At 42.6% G+C, this 22677-nt stretch overlaps 1 protein-coding gene across 1 annotated transcript; it reads right to left on the bottom strand.

The window, feature by feature from the left end:
* Window positions 1-177: 177 nt before the first annotated feature.
* LOC137137343 (uncharacterized) lies at window positions 178-22278 on the bottom strand. Its single transcript, XM_067523510.1, has 11 exons — window positions 22199-22278; window positions 21276-21586; window positions 13798-13839; window positions 8638-8907; window positions 8293-8529; window positions 7996-8208; window positions 7128-7196; window positions 5875-5931; window positions 1395-1460; window positions 782-826; window positions 178-648 (listed from the first exon to the last, which is right to left on the bottom strand). The coding sequence occupies exons 2-11, from the start codon at window positions 21304-21306 to the stop codon at window positions 641-643; spliced, it is 1038 nt and encodes a 345-aa protein (XP_067379611.1). The 5' UTR covers window positions 21307-21586; window positions 22199-22278; the 3' UTR covers window positions 178-640.
* Between the last annotated feature and the right edge of the window lie 399 nt (window positions 22279-22677).

Raw genomic sequence — 22677 nt, 5'->3', positions numbered from 1 at the left:
AACTACTGAGCCATTTCTCCTCATTAACCTAAATACAGAACACTCTGTTATGAAAATAATATGAATATAAATGTTTAACCACACAAAAGTTTTTAGTATTTAAAAATAATTATTGGTCTATAATCTGTGAAATAACATTGACCACCAGATATATAAGGAGGAACAACCGTGTCCATGCAGCTTTGAATCTTTTGGTATAATAGCACTACTCAGAAAAATAGACGTGAACAAAGAGGATTTCACCTTTTAAACAATAGAAACATGATCATGATCAGGAGAGAACTTACTCAAGTCAAGAATATCTCGGACACACAAAAGAAGTTACCAACAATAAAATCAAGCAGATCTCCAGCTGCAGGATAAGTTGTATCTCAGTTCCTTCTGTTTTTTCAGCTGTCTCATTAATTATTTTCCAATATTTTCTCCATCCTCATAAAATCGACTTCTCATTCTAAATAATACATATTCTACATTATTATAGAATTCATGTGATTAATAACTGAATATTTACATTTTGCATTTATTTCCTACTGATTGATCCAGTGTGTGTCATTCTGCCCATGACTAATGTGTTCAAAACCCCACAGTAAAATAAGGCAGAATCAGCTGGTAATGGTGTTGGTTTGTCTTCAGTCTTCAGTCAAACTCCTGTTCAGACACAAACACCACATCATTTATTTCATATTGAGCTCCTTACAGTCCCCTGATTTATAAATACTGCTTTATTGCTCTATTTCACACACTGACACATATACAGAGAACAGTGTATATGTTATGTTACCTCTTCTCACTGATGAATACACAACATCTGGATCAGATGGCTGCTCTGAAATACAAACAGACACAAACTGTTACGGAGGGTGGGTTACACACTATGTATGGTCAGGGTCTGGACGGCACCACCAACACAGCGTGCATATGTTTCCCAACTTTTTAGGCTTCCTCAGGCTTTTTGACTCATGTGACTTCACTAACTGAGCTGTTTTAAACAGTTTCAATTTTCAGCTATGTGGGAAGTCAATTTGTCTCCACAAAATAATTTAAAACAATGGTAAAATGGATAGTTGTAGCTCCCCTGTCAGCTCATGAAAAGAAGTAAATGTTTCGATCAGTCCATTCTGGGACAGCGCCAAGCAATATGTTAACACTTCTGCCAAATTTCACCCACCACAGCACTTCACAGGGTATTTGGGGCTTTCATTAAAGCATTTAAAGAAAAATCTGCTTCATAATCTCTTTTTCACTGGCTATAAAATCAAAATGTCATCTAACATTTCCAACCTTGATACATTATTTTAACCGCTTATCCTGTTCAGAGCTACAGCTTAATAGTTTGCCATATAATTTCACACATCAGAGGCAAGAAAGTCAAAGAGTGTGTGTATTATAATTACCAGTTCTCCTGTCAGCTTTCTTTTTATGTTTGATGACAACCTCACCATAGGTGACCTCAGCAGGTTCTGAAACAGAAAGAGAGGAGTTGTATTTCCCTAAATTCCAAATAAGTTTTCAGCTCAGATATCATTTTATTTGCTAATGATAGAACTTAAAGCATAAACCTGAAACAGAGCACAACAGAACATGTTATTTCATATACATTTCATGTAATGTTTTGTGTGCTATGTGGTGGCAAATGGATTCAGTTGATGTTCTTGAACAATTTTTAGCTCTTTTCTAAGCTTCTTCATTCTTTAAGGTCAAGCAGCAAATCCAGCTGCCACCCAGGAGCACTTTAAGAATCTTTACTCACTCAGGTATTTTATTTACTTTTAGTTGTTCTGAAAATTGTGTTTGACAGTTTTATTTTCCAGTGTTTTCCTCATTTCATGCCCACCTATTGTGTGGGCCCCTTTGTTTAACAAACATCACCTTAAGCAGGATATACATCGATCAGCCACAACATTAAATTCACTGACAGGTGAAGTGAATAATGTAGATTATCTTACAGCGGTGGCTGTGAGGGGGCAGGATACATTAGGCAGCAAGTGAAGTCAGTTCTTGATGTTGATGTGTTGGATGAGAAGTTGGATAAATAGCAGCTGGCCAACTCTGGCTGAATAACAGAGCCTGCTGGCATGTTTTTCTCATAGCGTCACCAAGACAAAAACTGAAAACTACCAGGACAAACTTGCTAACAAACTTAGTAACACCACTGACACCAGGAAGCCACAGCTCCAGTTCTGTCCTCCAGAAGGAGAAATCCTGCTAACTTCATCTAACAGCTATCACTCTCCTCGTTTTCCAAGCAGTTGCACCCACACTAATGGGTGACTCTGGCACAGTAAGGTAGAGCGGTTGTCACAGTTGTTGGTTCAATCCCCAGCTCCTCCAGTCACATGTCGTGTGCTCAAGTGTCCTTGAGCAAGACACTGAACCCCAACTTAGTTGCTCCCGGTGAATGTAGGCCAGCTGCATAGCAGCTCCCCCATTGGTGTATGAGTGTGTGTGATTGTGAGTGTGAATGGGTGAATAAGAAGCAGTGTAAAGAGGTTTGAATGTCAATAGGTGGATAAGCGCTATATAAGTGCAGAACATTTACCATTTAATACCAGGCATTACACAAACCATTAATATATCTCTCACAACAAGCACCTTCCCCACCTCATTTAAGCAGGCACAGATTACCCCACTGCTTAAGATCATATTTCACCTTCACTAGCTTCTCTCCATTGGCTTCCATTTAAATGTAGAATAGAATTTAAAACCCTGCTTCTTACATATAAAGCTCTGAATGGTCAGGCTCCATCATATATAGAAGACCTCATAGCACCATATCATCCCAGTAGACCACTTCGCTCTCAGAATGCAGGCCTACTTGTGGTTCCCAGAATTTCCAAAAGTAGAATGGGAGGTAGAGCCTTTAGCTATCAAGCTCCTCTCCTGTGGAACCAGCTCCCAGTTCACATTCGGGAAACAGACACCCTCTCTACTTTTAAGTCTAGGCTTAAAACCTTCCTTTTTAATAAAGCATATAGTTAGTTATAGTTATGCTGCCATAGGCTTAGACTGCTGGGGGACCCACCCCCCAATGCACTGAGCTCCTTTCCTCCTCTTGACCTCTCTCCTCTCCTCTCATCCCGCAATTGTCACCACTGTATGTCATTAACTCTGTGTGTTCTCTCCCGTAGTTGCCTTTGTCCTCCTCTGTCCCCCTCTCTCTGTCCCTTTCTGCAGGTGTCCCCCGGCTTTGAAGCTGTGTGTCTTCCAGCGTGAAGTTACTGGTCCTACCAATCTGGCCGATGTTTTGTTGTTGCTTTTTGTTGCTCTGTTCTTTTCTCTCTCCCCTTTCCACTCACCCCAACCGGTCGAGGCAGATGGCCGTCCTCCCTGAGCCTGGTTCTGCTGGAGGTTTCTTCTGTTAAAGGGAGTTTTTCTTCTCCACTGTTGCCTATGGCTTGCTCCAGGGGGAATTGTTGGGTTCTCTTTATATATCTTTATAATCTTGACTTTATTCTGTAAAGTGCCCTGAGATGACTTTGTTGTGAATTGGCGCTATATAAATAAAGTTGAATTGAATTGAATTGAATTAAGAAGTGACAGAAACTGCAATGTCGTCTTAAGACATCTGCACCCACCTGTAGCTGCCTACATCAGGTTAAAAGCTCTGACTCTCGCCTAAAGACTATCAACGTAACAGCACCTGCTTACCTGAACTCATCCAGGTCTATAATCCCTCCTGCCCACTGCGCTCTGCCTTTAAATAATGCATAGTAGTCCCAGCACCAAACAGGTTAAAGATTCCAAGTGAAGCTCTTCAGCTCAGTGGTGTTACAATAGTGGAATGAGCTACCAAACTCTGCACACTCACTTGGGACTATGACAGGGAAGGACAGAGAGTTGGTTGACATGATGCAGAGAAGGAAGGTGGACATACTGTGTGTCCAGGAGAGCAGGTGGAAAGGTAGCAAGGCTAGAAGCTTAGGAGCAGGGTTCAAGTTGTTTTACCATGGGTCAGATAGGAGGAGAAATGGAGTAGGAGTTATCCTGAAAGAGGAGTTTGTGAGGAATGTTCTAGAGGTGAAAAGAGTATCAGACAGGTTGATGAGTCTGAAGCTGGAAATTGAAGGTGTCATGTTCAATGTTGTTAGTGGTTATGACCCACAGGTAGGATGTGAGTTAGAAGAGAAGGAGAAATTCTGGAGTGAGTTAGATGAAGTGATGACAGGTGCCAGGAGTGTGATGGGAAGATGGAAGGAGAACTTTGAAGAGTTGATGAATGAGGAAAATGAAAGGGAACGAAGAGTAGAAGAGGTGACTGGTGTGGAGCAGGAAGTAGCAAAGATTAGTGAGTGAAGTGAGGAGGATGTTGAAGAGGATGAAGAGTGGAAAGGCAGTTGGTCCTGATGACAAACCTGTGGAGGTATGGAAGTGTCTAGGAGAGGTGGCAGTAGAGTTTCTGACTAGTTTGTTTGACAAGAGAGTTAGAGGATGCTGAGGACTGGAGGAGAAGTGTACTGGTGCCCATTTTTAAGAACAAGGGAGATGTGCAGAGCTGTGGCAACTACAGAGGAATAAAGCTGATGAGCCAAACAATGAAGTTGTGGGAAAGATTAGTGGAAGCTCGGCTAAGGGCAGAGGTGTTAGTTACTTAGGGTCAACAGTTCAGAGCAACGGAGAGTGTGGAAAAGAGGTGAAGAGGCGAGTGCAAGCAGGTTGGAACGGGTGGAGAAAAGTGTCAGGTGTGTTGTGTGATAAAAGAGCATCAGCAAGAATGAAAGGAAAGATGTTCAAGACGGTGGTGAGACCAGAGATGTTGTTCGGCTTAGAGACAGTGGCACTGAAGAAAAGACAGGAGGCAGAGCTGGAGGTAGCAGAGCTTAAGATGTTGAGGTTCTTTTTGGGAGTGACGAGGATGGACAGGATCAGGAATGAGGACATCAGAGTGACAGCTCATGTTAGATGTTTAGGAGATAAAGTCAGAGAGGCCAGATTGAGGTGGTTTGGACATGTTCAGAGGAGAAACTGTGAATATATCGGTAGAAGGATGCTGAGGTTGGAGCTGCCAGGCAGGAGGTCTAGAGGAAGAGCAAAGAGGAGATTTATGGATGTAGTGAGAGAGGACATGAAGTTAGTTGGTGTGAGAGAAGAGGATGCAGAGGACAGGGTTCGCTGTGGCGTTCCCTGAAAGGGACAGTCCAAAGGAAAAGAAGAAGAAGAGTTTTATCTAATTAGTCATTTTAGCCAAATGACTAAATGTAAATGTAAAGGTGGAGGTGCAGCTAACCTACTGTCCTTTTAAAGAAGCAGAGCCTGGCGACACTCTTCAGAGCAAAGTGTAATCGATTTGATTTGTAATGCATTGATTCGACTGGTGTCAGGAATAGCAGTCGAATCTTTCTGTTGGTGAACAGCATAGACGTGCTGCCCAACTCTGAACAGGTGCTATACAGGTATGAACAAAAAGACTAGTTATTATGGGATACGACTGCTTCATCTCACCATAACAAATATCTGAAATGTTGATACAAGAAGGGCCCACACAGTAGCTGGGCATGGATCAGTGCTGCACATGCACCTTCAAAGGTTACGCCTACACTCAGAGAACCTGTGGTTACAATACTTAACCACTGTTTCTCCTGTTATCTCCTCTTGGTGAGTCAGGCCCCCACTGACAGTTCAGACTCACCTGATGGCTCTGTTCACATTTTTGGGGAAAGTCCCTCCTACCACACCTTTCTAATGTTGAAATGTCTCTGTTTTCTGAAACACTTCTCAGCTGTGTGTAAGTGAGGACATTGGTGTGGTTTGATCTGAATCTCTCTTTTTTTTACTCTCCCCTTAAATATTTCTGACACTTCTGGCAAACCCTATGTTGTTACCAGCTATTTAACAAAAGTGTTGGCTTTTTGTTTGTTTGTTGCTCTTCCTTCATACCTGCTTTGTGTGTCCTCACAGTGGAGTAGACAGTATCTGGATCAGTAGATGGTTTGTCTGGAAAATAAACATACACTTAACTCAAAAGGCAACAGTGCAAACCCTGCTCATGTGACTTTACTAAAGTAACTAGAATAACCACTTCAGGTTATATGTCTATGATAACCAGATGCAGTTTAATGCATGTCTGTCCAGATTCATATTCTGATCAATTCATCCTTGAGTCTAAGTGGATGTTTGTGGCTCTCAGTTCATTCCTAAGATATTGTGTTCGACAATTGGATGGACGGACAACCCAGCTACAGTTGTCACTGTCACTAACCCTAAACACTACAGCAGTTTTTTATCAGTGGAAGATGTTAGATTCAAGGTTGACACATACACAACGACCCAGGTAACAAACATTATGTAATTAAGCAGCAAGTCAGGTCTTTAGCCATCTGAAATGTCCTGTTCCATCACTGTTGTAATAACAATAAAATCTGGATCAGTAAGATTCACTTCCATACTGTATTATGGATCAGAGATGTGGAGCTTTGAGCTAGTTGGAATGTGTGGAGAACATTCAAATATCTTCAACAAAAAGAAAAAAAAAACTCCTGTGTGTTGGCAAGAAAAAGTAATGGCAATGCATTTTTCTGGTTTTCTGAATTATTTGGTATGTGAGCTGATCTTCCCCAAAGTCACAAATAACAACCAACACAATATTTCTAAGTCATTATCTTTCATGTCTTTGTTGAACCCACCACTTAAACATAGAAAGTGAAGGTGAGCAAACTAATGGCAACAGTGTTTTAAAAACTGGCTGAACCTTTGGCAGCAATAACCTCAAACAGACGCTTCTTATAGCTGTGGATTAGATCTGCACAATGTTCTTTCTAGAAATGTCTGGAGTGAACAACTCTCCTGGGTAATTCTACAGCATCTTTATTTAGTGGAGGTTTTGTATCATTGGAGCTATTCTGTAGAGAATCTACTTTGATGTTTAGGGCCTTTGTACCGCTGCATCACCCAGCTTCTACTGAGCTCCAGCTTCAGACATTCCCTGTCGGCTCTTATGCATAGTAAGCTTACTTTGACTTGTGAATAAAAAGCTTCCTGCCAGTTCGCCTGCTTTGTCTGCATTGGAATCCTCTGTTTTCTCTCACTAGAGATGCAACAGGAAGTTTTGGACTGAACACACACACATCAACACACACACACACACACACACACACACACACACACACACACACACACACATCACAGCCTACCATTCCTGTTGGCCTGCTGTCTGATCTTGATATCAGCATAGGTCACATCCACTGAAGAATCTTTCTTTCCTGAGAGGAGAAGAGGAGGAAACATGGATGAATGAAAAGATCCAGCAGTTATTTTGTTGGTTGAATCAGATTTTTTCTATAATGGGTAATGGCCCACTATGACTCCATCACAGGCTCCTGTTTACATTTAATGTGATATATGAGACTAAAAATCTGCCCCTAGAATCCATCATGTCTTCAGGATTATTCAGCTGTCACTGCAGAGCTCAAACCCAAGTCACTGTTGTGACCTCATGTAATAAAGTGACAGTGAAGGCTATATATATAGTGTAATAAGTCCATTATTCACTCAGCCTTGGCTCAATCTAAAGTTGTGTTCAAGTCAGGCCTTGATAGTGTGTAATGTTCTCTGCTACCGTGTCACATACATCCACCCTTTGACACTGGGATGTCAGTGGTAGGTGGAGGTTGGATTTGTAATGTTACACTCGAAGCAGACGACTCAACACAATATTGACCCCTGAAAGCTTCATCCTGTGAAAAATAACATTCCTGTTCCAAATGAAGCTCCATTACAGTTATAGGAAGGTTTTGCACTGGTTTTTAATATCAGGTTTACCTCTCAATCATAGTCTATTTGAAAGTGACCAGACTCTATAATACAGACTTTATTGAACAGAATAATAACAGCATAAAGATTTGCTTCACCAATTATAATGTAATATCAAGGACTTGGCCCTCAGATGTCGACAGTTCCTACTGTGGCAAAGGATTCAGAGCTTCAGAAAATCTTTACATCTGTGAGACTGATGTGAAAATCCTAGCTGCATCTATCAGCTGGCTATGATCACTATCACACCTGTTTGTTTGTTCCTGAGCAATAGAACTCCAACCAAAACCAGAACCAGGAGAACCAGGGCACCCAGAACTGCTGTGACTGGGATGATGGGAAAGGATGGAGAAGGAGTGGTGGAGGCTGGGGGACGAGGGGAGGAAGGAGTAAAAGAAGTAAAAGGAGATTTTACAGTGAAAGGTTTGGTGGGTGGATGAGGGGTAGTTGTAGGAGGAGGATCTGTAGAGAGAGGAGCAGAATCCGGTTCAGTGATCAGTGTATTATCAGGTTGGTATAAACAGGAAGTGATGTCATTGTCCTGACCTGTGACCCTCAGCCAGCTCTGAGCAGATTCTTTCTCATCATTAGCGCAGTGGTAGAAACCTTCATTAGACTGTTGGATGTTACTGATGTTGAACTCTGGTTCAAGTTTAGAATCAGTGACACTTGTACCATTCCTGAAGAAATAAGCTGTGATTGGTCCATCTTTATTCCTACAATGCAGAGTGACAGCACTTCCTCTCACAGGAAGTGCAGGGATCTCCAGGATCAGATCTTTAGCTGAACAACACAAACAGAGACATATAGAGACAGAGTTACACCAACAGACCAGAGTCATATACACAGGAGATGTTGCAGCAACAGAATGAAACAAGTTCGTTTCCTTACCAGTAGTTACAGTGATGTTGACCTGGTCTCTCCTCTGTCCAGAACTGTCACACCAGTAAAATGCAGAATCTGATCGAGAGACATTTGCAATCGTGCAGGAGGAACCACTGAAGTTTCCAAAGCTTGAACCAGATGTTCCACACTCCTCAGTGTTTTCTCCTCTGGTCCTATTCACAGTCCTTTTCACTGTCTGTCCATCCTCAACACAACTCAGAGACACTGGGTTTCCTTCAAAGAACTGCTGAAGGTTTGGACTGACATTCACAGACACTGGAGGACACACATATAAAAACAGTTACACACACATACAGAAATCAATAACACTGGGTCACACGCTTATAGGTCATCACTGAGTTTTCTGCTTTGTTGATGCTACTCTATTGAAATGGGGACTTTCAAAGACAGGACAGTTCATAAAAATTTCTGAGTCTGGCAGTCTGAATAAGCTGTGGGCAACACATTTAATGACTGGTCAGTCACAAATGGAATTTCTGGAGTTAATACACCCACAAATCCTGCAAGAACAGATATTCAAACAGGTTCTCTACAATAAGAAATGTATTTCAAATAGTATTGATTTGGATTTGATACTGTTGGTAGCATGAATGTTCAAGTCTGGTTAAGATTTATTTAAAAACTCTCAAAAGTGAAAATTATGACAAAGAGATAATATTAACAAATTACAAATAAGGGTCAAAGTTATTTAGCAAGTAGTTGTGTAAGAAAAACTTCACAGCTGGTACAGTTCAAGCAGTTTTTAACCAATTTATGTATTGACAGGCAGTTAATCCATAATAATACATCCTAACTTTTTAGTTAACCAGTGTTAACAAAGAAGCTACACTTGCAAAAAGTAACTAGTAACTAAAGCTGTAAAATAAATGTACTGGAGTAACAGTATAATATTTTCCACTGAATTTTTGTGGAGTAAAATTTAAAGTTGCATAAACTGAAATATTTTTCCCCCTTCGGCCTATCCTGTCAGTTCAGGGTCGCGACAGCATGTTGATTTAGCACATTTTGTTTTTGCACCAAATACCCTTCCTGACGCAACCCTCCCCAATTTCTACTGGGATTGGGACCAGCACTTGGTGCTGGATAGCTGGGGATGTATTGTTGGGGGTTCAGTGTCTTTCCCAGGGACACTTCGCCATGTGGTCATCGATGAGCCTCCGACCCTATTGTCGGTGAGTGACCACTCTACCAGCTGGGCCACTGCTGCCCACCGCATAAACTGAAAATATATTGCTGCAAAATTGTATTTAAGTACAGTATAATGCAGATGAACTTTACATTTTAAATACAGGAAATTTACAGTCAAATAGAATGAGGAAGTCTGTTATTAGGTAAATCTTTTTTTTTCAACAAGGCCCTGAGACAGAATGCAGACCTGGGTGGACCCTGTCTCTCACCCAATGACATCTGGGACAGGCTCCAACCCCTTTTGAGGCTGGTGTTGCACACTGACCCTGTGGAATTAAGATGGTTATCAAAGGCTGTTCGCGTTGTCTTTCAAAACAGAATAATATACAGTGATTTGTTTTAATGTAATTTTTTCTTTTGTCCCTAACTGTTATTGTTTCTTAATGTAACCCTACCCTAATGTAGTTTTTTGTGTATATAAAGTTGTTCTTGTCACGTCAAACGATGATGCTCCTGCAGCATCAATACCGGCTGCAGTTGTTCCCAGTGTAACTGTAATCATAAGGACTGGACATTTAAAATCTTCTTTTTAAGATCCAAGACAAATGAAAAGCAAATGGGAAATTTCAAGGGAGACATACGATTTATTCAAAATAAACAATGTTACATTACAAGATACAAAAAAGAAACATTGAATGACTTGGCACCTCTGAACTATCTGGAGGGACTTTAGTGGGGCAAATATCTGCCTCCTGTTTACATTTCTGAATTGTGTGACCTACTCCAAGAAAGAAATAACAGTTAGGTAACAAAATATTTTTTACATGCTGGAATCCAAAGTCTTAATAAGTTTGCTATCAGTGGATGTCGTGGGTCCACAAGAGGAGGAGCTGGACAAAAGGTGTGTGAATGTGAAGGGTTATGGCATTTTAAGGCCACCTCATTGTCACTGATGTTGATGGCTCTAATTTAATTCCTAAATAATTAATTTTAATTATTTAAAATACAAATTTGTTTTTTGTCATTTCTGCTCCTGTGAATTTAGGGTCACCACAGCGGATCATTGTCCGCATGTTGATGTGGCACAGTTTTTACGCCGGATGCCCTCCTTGACGCAAACCTCCCCAATTTTACTTAAATTTAATGCATTTCAAAATTCAAACGCACCAAAATGTAAAATAGGTATGCTTTACCATCCTCTAGTCCAGTAAGAGATGGGGGATGGCTCATGGCAGATGGTGTGCTGATCGATGCACACAGTCAGAGAGCAAAGAAAATGGATGAAAATGTGGAGCTACCTCAAGGGACTGTTCGCAGCTGAGGCGGGAACTGCCAGACAGCACAGAGGAAGTGGTTAGTAAGTCAGTGTCTTAGGTCCACTGCTCCTGGTCTCTTCTGGTCAGAGCTTGGGCCTCTGGCTCTGGCTCGATGATTCTTGAAACATCTCCTGAGCCATCAGCACCCAGGCCTTGGTTGTGTTCCTCCTGAACTGGGTTGCAGGTGTAATTGACATTGACCAGGAGGTGGGCGAGGTCTGATATAATCTGCCCTGATGCTACTGAGGAATGAGTAAGGTAAAGACTGGAAAGGGGAGAAGAAGGAGAGGTGGTTGGAAATATGAAGCAAGGCTAAGGGGGTGGGGAGGAGTGTTAAGATGACTCTGGTGGGAGTATAGGGGCATGTGGACTTAAGGGTGAGGCAGCATTAGAAAGGGTAGGTGGGTGGGTTGCATCAGGCCTGGCCTAGAAACATGTCAATGGGGTTGGTGGAGGAGACGTAGACGTTGAGTCCAGGGGTTTTAGGCTGCACTTCCTGAACCCACCCATCACAACTTTCTATCCTTTAGTCTCTTAAAATTTGGCTTACGGTCAACAGATACCTTTTAGGACCAGAGAAATCTGGCTTCAAACTCACACTAAGAGGATGTGAAAAATATGTGGTACAGGAGAATGATTGACACCCTGTGCACCTCTCTAGACCAGCTCTAGATCTAAGTGGGACTGGAGTCCATCCATGATGAGCAGCAGCAAGTGCCCCTCTGAATAGCACAATGAGAGACAACCCTTCCACTGACTTAGTCACTCAGTCTGGACTTTAGGACCCCCTAATTACTTTGCTGTCTGCTTCACACTGAGCCTGCCTGCTCCCACCTCCTTCATGGCCAGGGCCTTCCTCATCCCCTTCTTCCGCATTCTGTAAATTCACAATAAGGAAATAAAACTCAAATTGTGGTTGAAAGCCACAGTGCATGTCTTGTATGTAGATATATAAAACACTGGTACATGGTAGCAGGAATAGCCACATATATATTTACCACATGAATAAATAAATACATTTACCCTAAACTGAAACTGCACTAGAATTTGTATATCCACATTTTACATGTTGGTGCACACACGAGTGTCTTAACACTAGTTTTCTGTTCATCTCCCAAGTCAGATACAGGTTATGTTAGGCACTATCCTGTGTTTTAATTGTCAGACAAAAGGCTAAAAAAACTAGCTACAATATACACTTATATAAGTGTAAGATTTCTGAGTATAGTATAAAATAAAAATACTTTAAATATCTGTATACACACAGAAATGCAGATTACTCCCACTCACCATTATGGTGAAAGCAGTCCCCGATGGGAAGATGTGTAGGACTGAATGTGTCGGGGTTTGAGCACTAGCAGCTGAACGTTGTTGGAGCGTGGACGCTTTGATAGACACTTCTGGCAGCTACATAAGTAACAGTTTAGTTAGGGTAATCCCCCTGAGACATTCGCGGTAATGTAACACAAGCATATACACGAACTTAGCTGCACAGGTAGAGAGGAATGACCTGTGTGTCCCATACACATACCAGCTCCAGGTAAATATAGCAGCCTTCTTACAGACCTAACTTAGCATTAGCATAAAAAGCTAATGACGACCTGTCATTTTGTTCAGAACTCACATGCACTACATTACTACAAAAACTCATATTACACACACACCGGTGAACTTCCAGGGAAAGAACATTGACAGAGTGGACTCACCTACACAATAAACTGGACTGAACTGATAACAGACTTCCTCTATAGGAAAGGACAGAGCAGACTCTTTCTGCTGAGGAGACTAAGGTCATTTGGAGTGCAATGAGCACTACTGCAGACCTTCCTCAGCCATCTTTTATGGCTTGGTCTGCCGGTGCAGCAGCAGCTCTACAGCAGACAGGACGAGACCAGATAGGTTGATCAGGAAGGCCAGCTCAGTCCTGGGGATGCCCCTGGACACAGCACAGGAGGTGGGAGAAAGGAGGAAGGTAGCCAAGCTACTGTCCTTGTTGGAGAGCGAATCCCACCCCTGTATGACACAGTGAGCTGATGTCTGCTCAGCTACTTCAGTGACTGTTACATCCTAAGTATTTGAAGGACTGATATTGTAGGTGCTTTCTCCCTGTTGCTCTCAGACTTTACAACCAGAGCTGCTCCCAGTGAACCAATACTCACTATAATGTACATTCCTACTACTGATTGTAACACTGTGCAATAACATCAACCCTGGTGTAATTGTTTTTTTTTTTTATTGTTGACTTTCATTTTATTTTTAGAGACATTCTTGCCACAAAATTGCACCTTTCGCTGCTGTAACAAGGAAATGTCCCACTGTGGCACAATAAATAAAAGTTTATCTTATACTAGTGATGACTGCAGAGGAAACAGCGCTTTGCTTGATGGCTTGTGTCAGTATTTAATGATCTGTCACACTGGTGCAAGAAAACCGACTGCACCAGATTTTTTTTCTCCAAGGGTCATACAGGTACAGTATAAAAGCGTAGAATTGGAAAAACCTAGTCAGAGAATACTGAAGCTGTTTCCACTGCATGCACTGTAATAAACCTGACATGAGTCATCACACACAACTTTGTGTCTGCAATGAATTAGCAACTCTTAACAGTCATCATCACTTATCATTTTCAGTATTACACACACACACACACAGTTACAGAGTAAATGTGTGTTATTGTTGGAGTGTCAGTGAAGGTTTTCACCTGCAGAAACAGTCAGTCCAGACAGCAGCAGCACAGACACACCTGGAACAAAAGGACAGGAAATTGTGAACAGGGGAAAGACATTACATTATTACACACAGTATGATCGAAATGATGACTTACAGTACCTTGGAGACAAATGACTTGAAAAGACTTTTATTATTACATTTTTCTAGATATTGAAGGGTTTTGTTTTTAAGACGTGTTTGGTTGATTGGTAGAGTATTGTACGCAAACCTGGCAACCTACTAAGACACATTGGCAGATCAGCACAGGCCAGAGCAGATCTAACAGAGGAGGCTTGTTGTTATATATAAATAAATATTTGTTGTTGATGACAATATGGAATGTATGCAACTTGAAACTTACCAACGACTACAACATTCAACCTCACTACAACATCTGATCCACTTCATGACTTCCATATTTGCCAGAGTGAACCAATGCCGCAGCATCAGAAATCAGAAAACTGTTTATTGCCAGGTACAGTTAACACTTCAGAGTGCTAGGAATTTGTCTTGGTAACAGAATCTAAAATATAAATATGAATGTGTGACACACAAGAAATAAGGAATATGTATACAATAGAAAAGATAAAATACAATAAAATTAATTTAAAAAGCTATTTACAGAAGAAGTGAGTATGCAGTGGGAAGTGGTGCAACTTAAAAAGTGAGAGAAAAATCGTGAGAGAGATTACCACTGTTAAAGTCTCCAAGGACAATAACCAAGGCGTCCGGGTTAGTCTGTTCCCCACCTAGAATCTCGTCAGGCAAGAATGAATAAGGAGAACTCAAGGGTTGAATAAAAAGGCTGCGGTTAATGATAAAGGCCTCCAGGTCCGGGGAGCAGCGCATAGATAAAACCGAAACATTGGTAAAAACGTGTCTGTCCGCTCTGTGCTTCCTTGATCAAAACGTCAAGTAAATCTGAGGTAGAAGCCAGAAAGCTCTGAAATAAATCTACAGAGGTAGTATCTGTAATATATAAGAGTTTTCCTTAGAGTTAGAGCCACCCCAACTGTGGCAGAAAACTAAATTAAACCACAAAACAACACAAAGTAGAGTGCACCAAAACACAGAGGCGGCCATCCACATGGGAGAACTGATGGCAATGTTAGTGAAAATAGTAAAGAAGCTGACTAAGTCGTCTGCAAAGACAGAACGGGATGTTGACCTAAGGTATGCTGAGGCTGAGCTGCAAACTAATGGCTGAACATACATTGATCATATAATCAAAATAAAATTGATTATGTTGTTACAATGACGTCTGGAAATGGGTGTTATCTATTACACTACAACAGAAAACATGACCAAGTGCAGGATTTGAGAAAAAAAAAAGCCAAATTGTAATGGCTACACGACTGGGTCGGAGCAACTCCAAAACTGCAGTCCTTGTGCCATGTTCCCAGTCTGCAGTAGTAAGGACCTACTAAAATTGGTCCAAAGAAGGAAAACAGGTGAACCGGCACCAGGGTCACGGGCGGCCAAGACGTATTGATGCATGTGGGAAGTGAAGGCTGGCCCATGTAGTCTGATCCAGTAGAAGCACTACTGTAGCTGAAATTGCTGAAAAAGTAAAAGCTGATTCTGATAGAAAGGTGCCAGAAGAATCTGGCCTGGTGTGATGAATCTAGTTTTAAGTTGTAGCTCAGGTGCGGCTGTAGCTCAGTTGGCAAGGCAGTTAGTCCACGGACCACCATGTGGAAATGTCCTTGGGCAGGACATTTGCTCCTGGTGGGTGATGTGAGCAACTTGCATGGCAGCCACCGCCATCAGTGTGTGAATGGGAATCAACATAAAGCACTTTGGATAAAAGCGCTATATAAGTGGCCATTTACCAAGTTCTGATTCAATTGCATGTACACTGTTCATCTGGTGATGAGAGCAGGATCATGGCGTCAAATACCAGAGAAAACCTTTGGAGGTCTTGTGGAGTCCATTCTCTGGTGGGTCATGGCTGTATTGGTGGCAAACGTGGACCTAGGTTTTGGTTGGGGGATGGACCCAAAAGAGGAAACAGTGAGAGTGATAGAAAATAACAAGGGGCTTTTATTGACAGAAACTTAAATGGTGAACAGAAGTCACTCCTAACAGGAGGATACTAGAAACCAGATTCAGAACAGAATACAGACTAAGACGACTAACTACAGGACCAGCACACGAGGGGAGTTAACTTAATAGAATCTAAGAATACAACAGAGTGGACGTTGAAAACAAGAGTGGAACAGAATTTACCTAAACACAAGTTAGGCTAGGAAATGAAAGAATAAAAAACAAAACAAAGGCTACTAAATAAGTAGGGCACGGACAGAATTGGCAGAGCACATAAACTAACACAGGAACTAAGGGGAGGCAGACACAAAGAAACTGAACATAAAGCACTGGCAAACTGACAAAACACAGAAGCCAGGACAAAAACCAGGACTAAACCAGTGGAGAACAACAAGAGGCTAGATCAAATCACTGAGTTAAACAAACCTTGAACCTGGGAGCAACCACCAGAGAAAACGGGACTAAACCAAGAAACACTGATTTAGAACAAAAAGCAAACCTCAGACCAAACGACACAGAAGCAGAGTCCCAGAATGCAAATGTCCAAGAAACAAGAGTCCCAAATGCAAGAGTCCATGATGCATACATACAGATATGGGGTTGATGAGGGTAATCACGACGGCAATGATGACGGAAACAACGTGTCACAGTGAACACCAACAGCACGTCCGGCAGGTTTTACAGAGGCTACTGGAAAACAGACTCTTTGTCAAACCAGAGAAGTGCGAGTTTCATGTCAAAACTGTGTCATTCTTAGGATTCATTATAGGTGAGGGAGAGGTGAGGCCCGACCCCGAGAAAACACGCGCTGTCACGGAGTGGCCAAGACCTGGAACCAGGAAACAGCTGCAACGCTTCCTGGGCTTCGCCAACTTCTATCGGCGATTCATTAAAAACTACAGCACAGTTGCCGCCCCCCTGGCCAAACTAACGTCCCCTGTCGCCCCGTTCCACTGGAATGAGAAAGCCAAGGGTGCTTTCACCCGACTTAAGGAACTGTTCACCTCTCCACCCATCTTGTCTCAGCCTGACACTTCTCGCCAGTTCATAGTCGCCCGTCTTGTGTGCTGGGGGCCATCACCTGGGAGACTGAACAGACGGTGCGCTCGGCGCAGCAGCAGGAGCCCGATCCCAGCACCGGACCCCCTGGTCTTCTATTTGTCCTGTCTTGGGTTCGCTCCCAGGTCCTCCAGTGGGCCCATTGCTCCAAGTTCTCCTGTCATCCTGGGGCTGACTGTTCCATAAACCTCCTCCGGAGACACTTCTGGTGGCCGTCTCTAGTTAAGGACACCCGGGAATTTGTTGCGGCCTGTGCCACCTGCGCCCGAGGAAAAACCCCCAAGAAACCCCCAGATGGCCTTCTCCAACCCCTTCCCATACCTTGTCGCCCATGGTCGAACATCGCCCTGGACTTCATCACTGGACTTCCAACGTCTCATGGAAATACCACTATTCTCACCATCGTTGACCGCTTTTCTGACAGCCACGGAAACTGCTCAGCTTCTCAAACAGCATGTTCTCCGTCTCCATGGTATTCCCCATGATATTGTCTCGGACAGAGGCCCACAGTTTATCTCCCAGGTTTGGAAAGCAGTCTGTAACGCTCTGGGGGCAACCGTCAGTTTGTCTTCTGGGTTCCACCCCCAGTCCAAAAGTCAAACTGAGCGTGCAAATCAGAGTCTGGAAACCGCCCTCAGATGCGTCACCTCTTCTAACCCCTCTACCTGGAGCTCATTCATACCCTGGATTGAATATGCTCATAACTCTCTCGCCCTTTATATGCTCCCTAGGGTACCAGCCACCTATGTTTCCAAACCAGGACACGGAGATCGCAGTTCCGTCTGTCCACGCACACATCCGCCGCTGCCGTAGGCTGTGGAGAGAGACCCAGGCAGCCCTCCTCCAGACTACACAGAGAAACAAGCGGCTTGCCGACCGTCGGAGAACCCCGGCCCCCACCTACGAACCAGGTCAGACTGTTTACGAACCAGGTCAGACTGTTTACCTTTCCACTCAAAATATTCCTCTGCGTATTCCTCTGATATATTGGCCCCTTCCCTATTGAAAGGATCATTAACCCATCTGCAGTTAAGCTCAAACGCCGCAGAAATATGAAGGTGCATCCCGTGTTCCACGTGTCCCAGTTAAAACCAGTCTCTTCCAGGGTCTCACCCAGGAGCGTGGATCCTGGACCCCAAACTTGTCAGGTCCTTCCACCAAGCTCATCCTGATAAGCCTGGCCGGTCGCCAAGAGGCGACCCTTGAGGGGGGGGTACTGTCACAGCACCCGCTCTCACATCCTCCACTCCCCTCCTTCTCTCTCTCTCTTTCTGTTTTGTGTGCTTGTTTCCCCCCAGTGCACCTGGACTGCGGCAGCGGCCACACCTGCATGCAATCATCCGCCTTAATGACACCAGCTCTAATACCAGTCTCCTTCACACCACAAGTCGCCAGATCGTCTCAGTAACTGCCATGGTACTCTTTTACTAACCTGCTCTCTGTGTCCCCCTGCCCCCAGAACCTCCGGCCGCCCTGACGCGTCCAAACAATTCCCTACAACTCCTCGTCTCCACGGCACCCAATTCCACGGTCACCATCTGTCTTCCTCCCGCGACTAGCCGCTCTATCGCCTCTTCCCCGCATCGGGTTCAAGCTCCTCTGATCAGGCTCTCCTTCCCCGGACATCGCTCCCCGTCAGCACTCTCCTTTTCCCCGTCTCTACCCGTGCTACCTACCCCGTCCTTCCCCCAAATAAACCATTCTAACCTTCCTAAACAGCCTGGTTCTGTCTCTCTTTCTGGGTCCACTAACATCGACTGCACTTCGCAAGTGTGACACAACGACGAGGATCTGGCAGGGAAGTGAGGGGAAGACTGAACTTAAATAGAGGAGGGAACAGGTGCAAACCATCTGGGACAAATGAAGGCAAAGCTGGGGAAAAGAACCAAGGCACAGGAAGTAGGGAGAAGGGGCCACAGAAAAAAAGTCCACAGACAGGAAGTGCACTAGGACCATGACACCTACTTAATATTAGGTGTGCTGTCATATAGTTATGGGTGCTCAGTGTAAACTGTGTCTTTAAAAATAATCTGGCTAATTGTTGAGATATAAGCCCTGTCTTTGAGGAACAGGCTTTTAAGTACTGCAAAGCTATAACATGTAGAAAGACCTAGTCCTGAGGACATCAGCAGTTTAAGCAAACTGAAAAATTGCGCTGGACAACTTGATGTTTAATTATATTTTCCATCTGTCTTTCAGTCAGCATGTAGTACTAGAACATTTATACATTTTACTCTTTGTTGCAAATATCAACTGATATGGATCAGAAAATCAAAACCACAGAAAACCACAGATTTAAACCAAATTCTGTAGAAAACCAGTCTAAAATCAATAAGCTGTCAAAAACCAATCCCCAACTTCTAGTAACCGAAAATCCTGTAGGAAATCACATCAGAGACTAGCCCACTGTGTTAACTCAGCTAAGTCCAGAGTCTAGAACTATTTCAAGCTCCACAAAACTAATGAAGAGAATCTTGAAATATTAACAATGGTCATCATCACATTTACTGTGGCGATGAATGTTGTGACACACATCACGTAGGAAGGTAATAACTTACCAACACGTTCCTCTGTCACCAGCGGCAGTCTGATGTTCACCACAACAAAGCTTTTAATATCAATCATCAGCAGCCCTGTATTAGCATTAATGAGTTGTCAGCACTTGTGCTGAGTTTCACCTGTTTGTTAATGTCTGCCTTCACCGGGCTGTGCATGCAGCTAAAGCAAAATGCTCTGGACAAGATGTGAAAGGCGTGTGATCTTTGTTGGCTTACACCTTTATACCAGTTTATGAACTTTTAGAGTCTTTAGTGTTTTTTGGGCTTAACTCAGATGCCAAGTAGAATTTCTTTGACAGGATTAAAATTTTAAAAACGTCCCTCGATCAACCTGTGAAGGCAAACTCTTTGCTGCTCCTTATTGACATGTTGTTAAGAAAAGAATTTTGCAAACATACAGTACCCTGCTCACATTACAGAGGAATGGGGCTTTGAATATGGATCATTATATGTGTCATGCCAAAATCAATCACACAAATGAGCTGATATATGCTTAGAATGACCAGTGCTCCAACATTTTCCTGACCTCTGATTGGCCTGGATAGGAAGAAAGGAACAGCCAGATGTTTCTGTCTGTTGGCACTTTGGATTTTTTATCAAGAAGAGCAAGTTCCAGTAGCTGACTGAATCAAACACTCCCCAGTCAAAAATGCATTTAAATAGACACATACACAGCTGCTTTGTTCTGTATGAAGGCAGCAGAGCACAGGCCAGAGCGCAGTGCAATTGCATGCAATAATAAACTGGGTTTACCTCATTAAACACGTCCAAATGAGATAAGAATGATACAAACACACACACCTCTTCCCTAACAGTGCAGTAGTCCACTGCTTATGAATCATGACGTTACAACATCAGTAGTGGAGAAATGAAACAGAAAAACCCACACACTACCATGATCTACAAACTGTCATTTGTGCAAAATACAGACATGCTGTGTAAGAAAGGTCAAAATGTTACAGGACTGTCTCCCAGACCACAGTAGGACAATCTCACCCACTGGGTCATACTCACAATACAAGTCAGAGCTTTATAATAAAAATGTGAATTGTGTTTTCAAGATTAAAGTTTATAGTTGGCTTGGTTTGGTTGGCAGTTCATGTTTTGCCATAGTTGAAATTAAATATTTAACATAACATACTACACAGTTCATGAAGAAGATTTTTGTAATTTTCCTTGTAAGTGGGTTAAAGCACTTCATTAACAGTATTCTAACAGAACTGTAAATGCTGTCATTTAATTACTTTAATAAACCATGTAACTTGGATGGATGCGATGCTGGTGTGAGCTCAGTGCACACGTCTGATGTTTCTCACAGTGGTCTAAGGGAGAAAGCTCAGGGAGTTTGTGTGTTTGCTCAGACACATGAATTAATTTGAATAAATTAGAGAGAACATTGCCTGGAAGGAGGTTAACTTTAACTTGCATGGGTTGTTTTCCCATCTGTTGATCACATCTGGGTTTTCAGATTGCTCAGAATTGCATGTCTGGTGCAGGCCTCCTTTGACTGGACTGGTTGGACTGTTTTTGAGGCTGCAGCCACAGACCTAAACTAACTGCAGGGGTGTAAATAAACTTGACACTGGACTTTTCTGCTATCACAGGCTACTACAAATATACACTGTGTATGTAGCCTTTCTTACATGTTTAGTTTTTTCCCTATTTGGTGAGATTTGCTGCTAACGACTGGGAATTACATGGTACATTGTTATTGTCATTTTATTCCGGTTTTATCTTTATTTTAAACGGTGCTCTGGGAAAAAATGAGAAGATTGATGAAAAGCTGCAATAAGGAAGTTGTACTCACCGAGGAGCATGGAGACAGATGGACTCTTCATGTTGACTGAATGACGACTGAATGTCTTAAAAGAGGAGGTAATACGCCTTCAGCTTCACTTCCTGTTAACACACTCAGTACGTCACTGACTACGCTTCATTTCACCATCAGGCTGTGATGTTTGGTAAGAGGGGACGAGTCCAGGACTATCTGCTCTTACGGAGCTCAGGTGTGGAGTAGGGAAGAAACAGGCGAGTTTTACCATGGCCTCTCCAGACTTACATATCACTGAAAACGTGGGTAGATTCAAAGTAGATGTACACAGCAGACCCCAAAGAAATCTGGTAGACATGAAACAGTTTTAGGAGGAAGAATGGGATTAAATTAGCCCTGACAGGATACAAACGGTGCATAGACGGAACCCAGAGAGGCTGGAGGACAGCACACAGCAAACTTCTGCTTTTATTGAATTTTCATTATTTTTTTATAACCATATATTTTTGTATCTACTCTGATCATTTTTGATCCTTCTGATGATGAATGAACATTTGTACCATGTGCATTAAGTATTATGCTGATAAAAAAAATCCTTCTTTGTTTTACTGTTTTTGCCATTTCAGCACAAGGGAACTGTAACATGTGACACTGTATGTTTGCCTTCCAGAATATCCGCTTTCACAGCACAACGTCCTGTTTTCTTTCTCTCTGAATTACTAGATGTTGCAGTACAACATGCAGTTTTCTGACTCCAGTGTTATTAAGCTTGTGTAAAGACTCTCACAGCACTCAAATTAATTAATTAGTCCAACCGAGGTCTGTGGTGGTGCAACCCTACACTTTGTACACCCACCATCCCTCTCTAAAGACCTCTTTTAAAGTCACTTGCTGTTCATAAATGTACCTGCACCTCATTTATTAAAAAATATGTTGCACTGAAACATAAATACACTCACCGGCCACCTGTACACTCTGATGCAAACATCAGAGCCACCTCTTCTTATAATGCTCCAGCACAACTCCACCACCCACTTTGACCTCAATAAGAAACAGAGAGTAGAATTATCACCTTTATTACAACCTCAGGCTTCTCACAAAAATGGCATAGTGTTTGCACTTTTGTCTGTGGGTTTCCCTCACACACCGTTAATGTAAGTGTGGCTTGTTGTGGGTGGGATATTTGCATTTGTGTTAGCAGTGGCTTTGTCTAGCAAATGGTATTTTAGTTTCATGTACTCTAATGCAGGCACATCGACAGTAACTTTTATTTTAACTTACTGTCGATGTGCCTGCATTCAAACTCCAACTTGATATTCCAAATACCTCTTTCTTTAACCCCTTTCATCAACCCCTCTAGGTCCCTTTAATTTAACAAGTTCTAATCTAGAGAAATCACTCTGCAATATTATTATCTGGATGAGTATTGAGGAGGAGA

The sequence above is a fragment of the Channa argus genome, chromosome 12 (assembly GCF_033026475.1).
Source record: "Channa argus isolate prfri chromosome 12, Channa argus male v1.0, whole genome shotgun sequence".
Lineage (NCBI taxonomy): Eukaryota > Metazoa > Chordata > Actinopteri > Anabantiformes > Channidae > Channa > Channa argus.
Note: the sequence above shows the minus strand (reverse complement) of the source record. Positions and strands in the feature narration are given on the sequence as shown.

Excerpts from the sequence above, each read along its gene's own strand:
- LOC137137343 (XM_067523510.1), bottom strand. The coding sequence starts at position 21,306 with ATGAAGAGTCCATCTGTCTCCATGCTCCTCG. Across the intron at positions 13,840-21,275 it reads ATCTGTCTCCATGCTCCTCG|GTGTGTCTGTGCTGCTGCTG; the intron begins GTGAGTACAACT and ends CTTTTGTTCCAG. Across the intron at positions 827-1,394 it reads GAAAGCTGACAGGAGAACTG|AGCAGCCATCTGATCCAGAT; the intron begins GTAATTATAATA and ends TTTGTATTTCAG.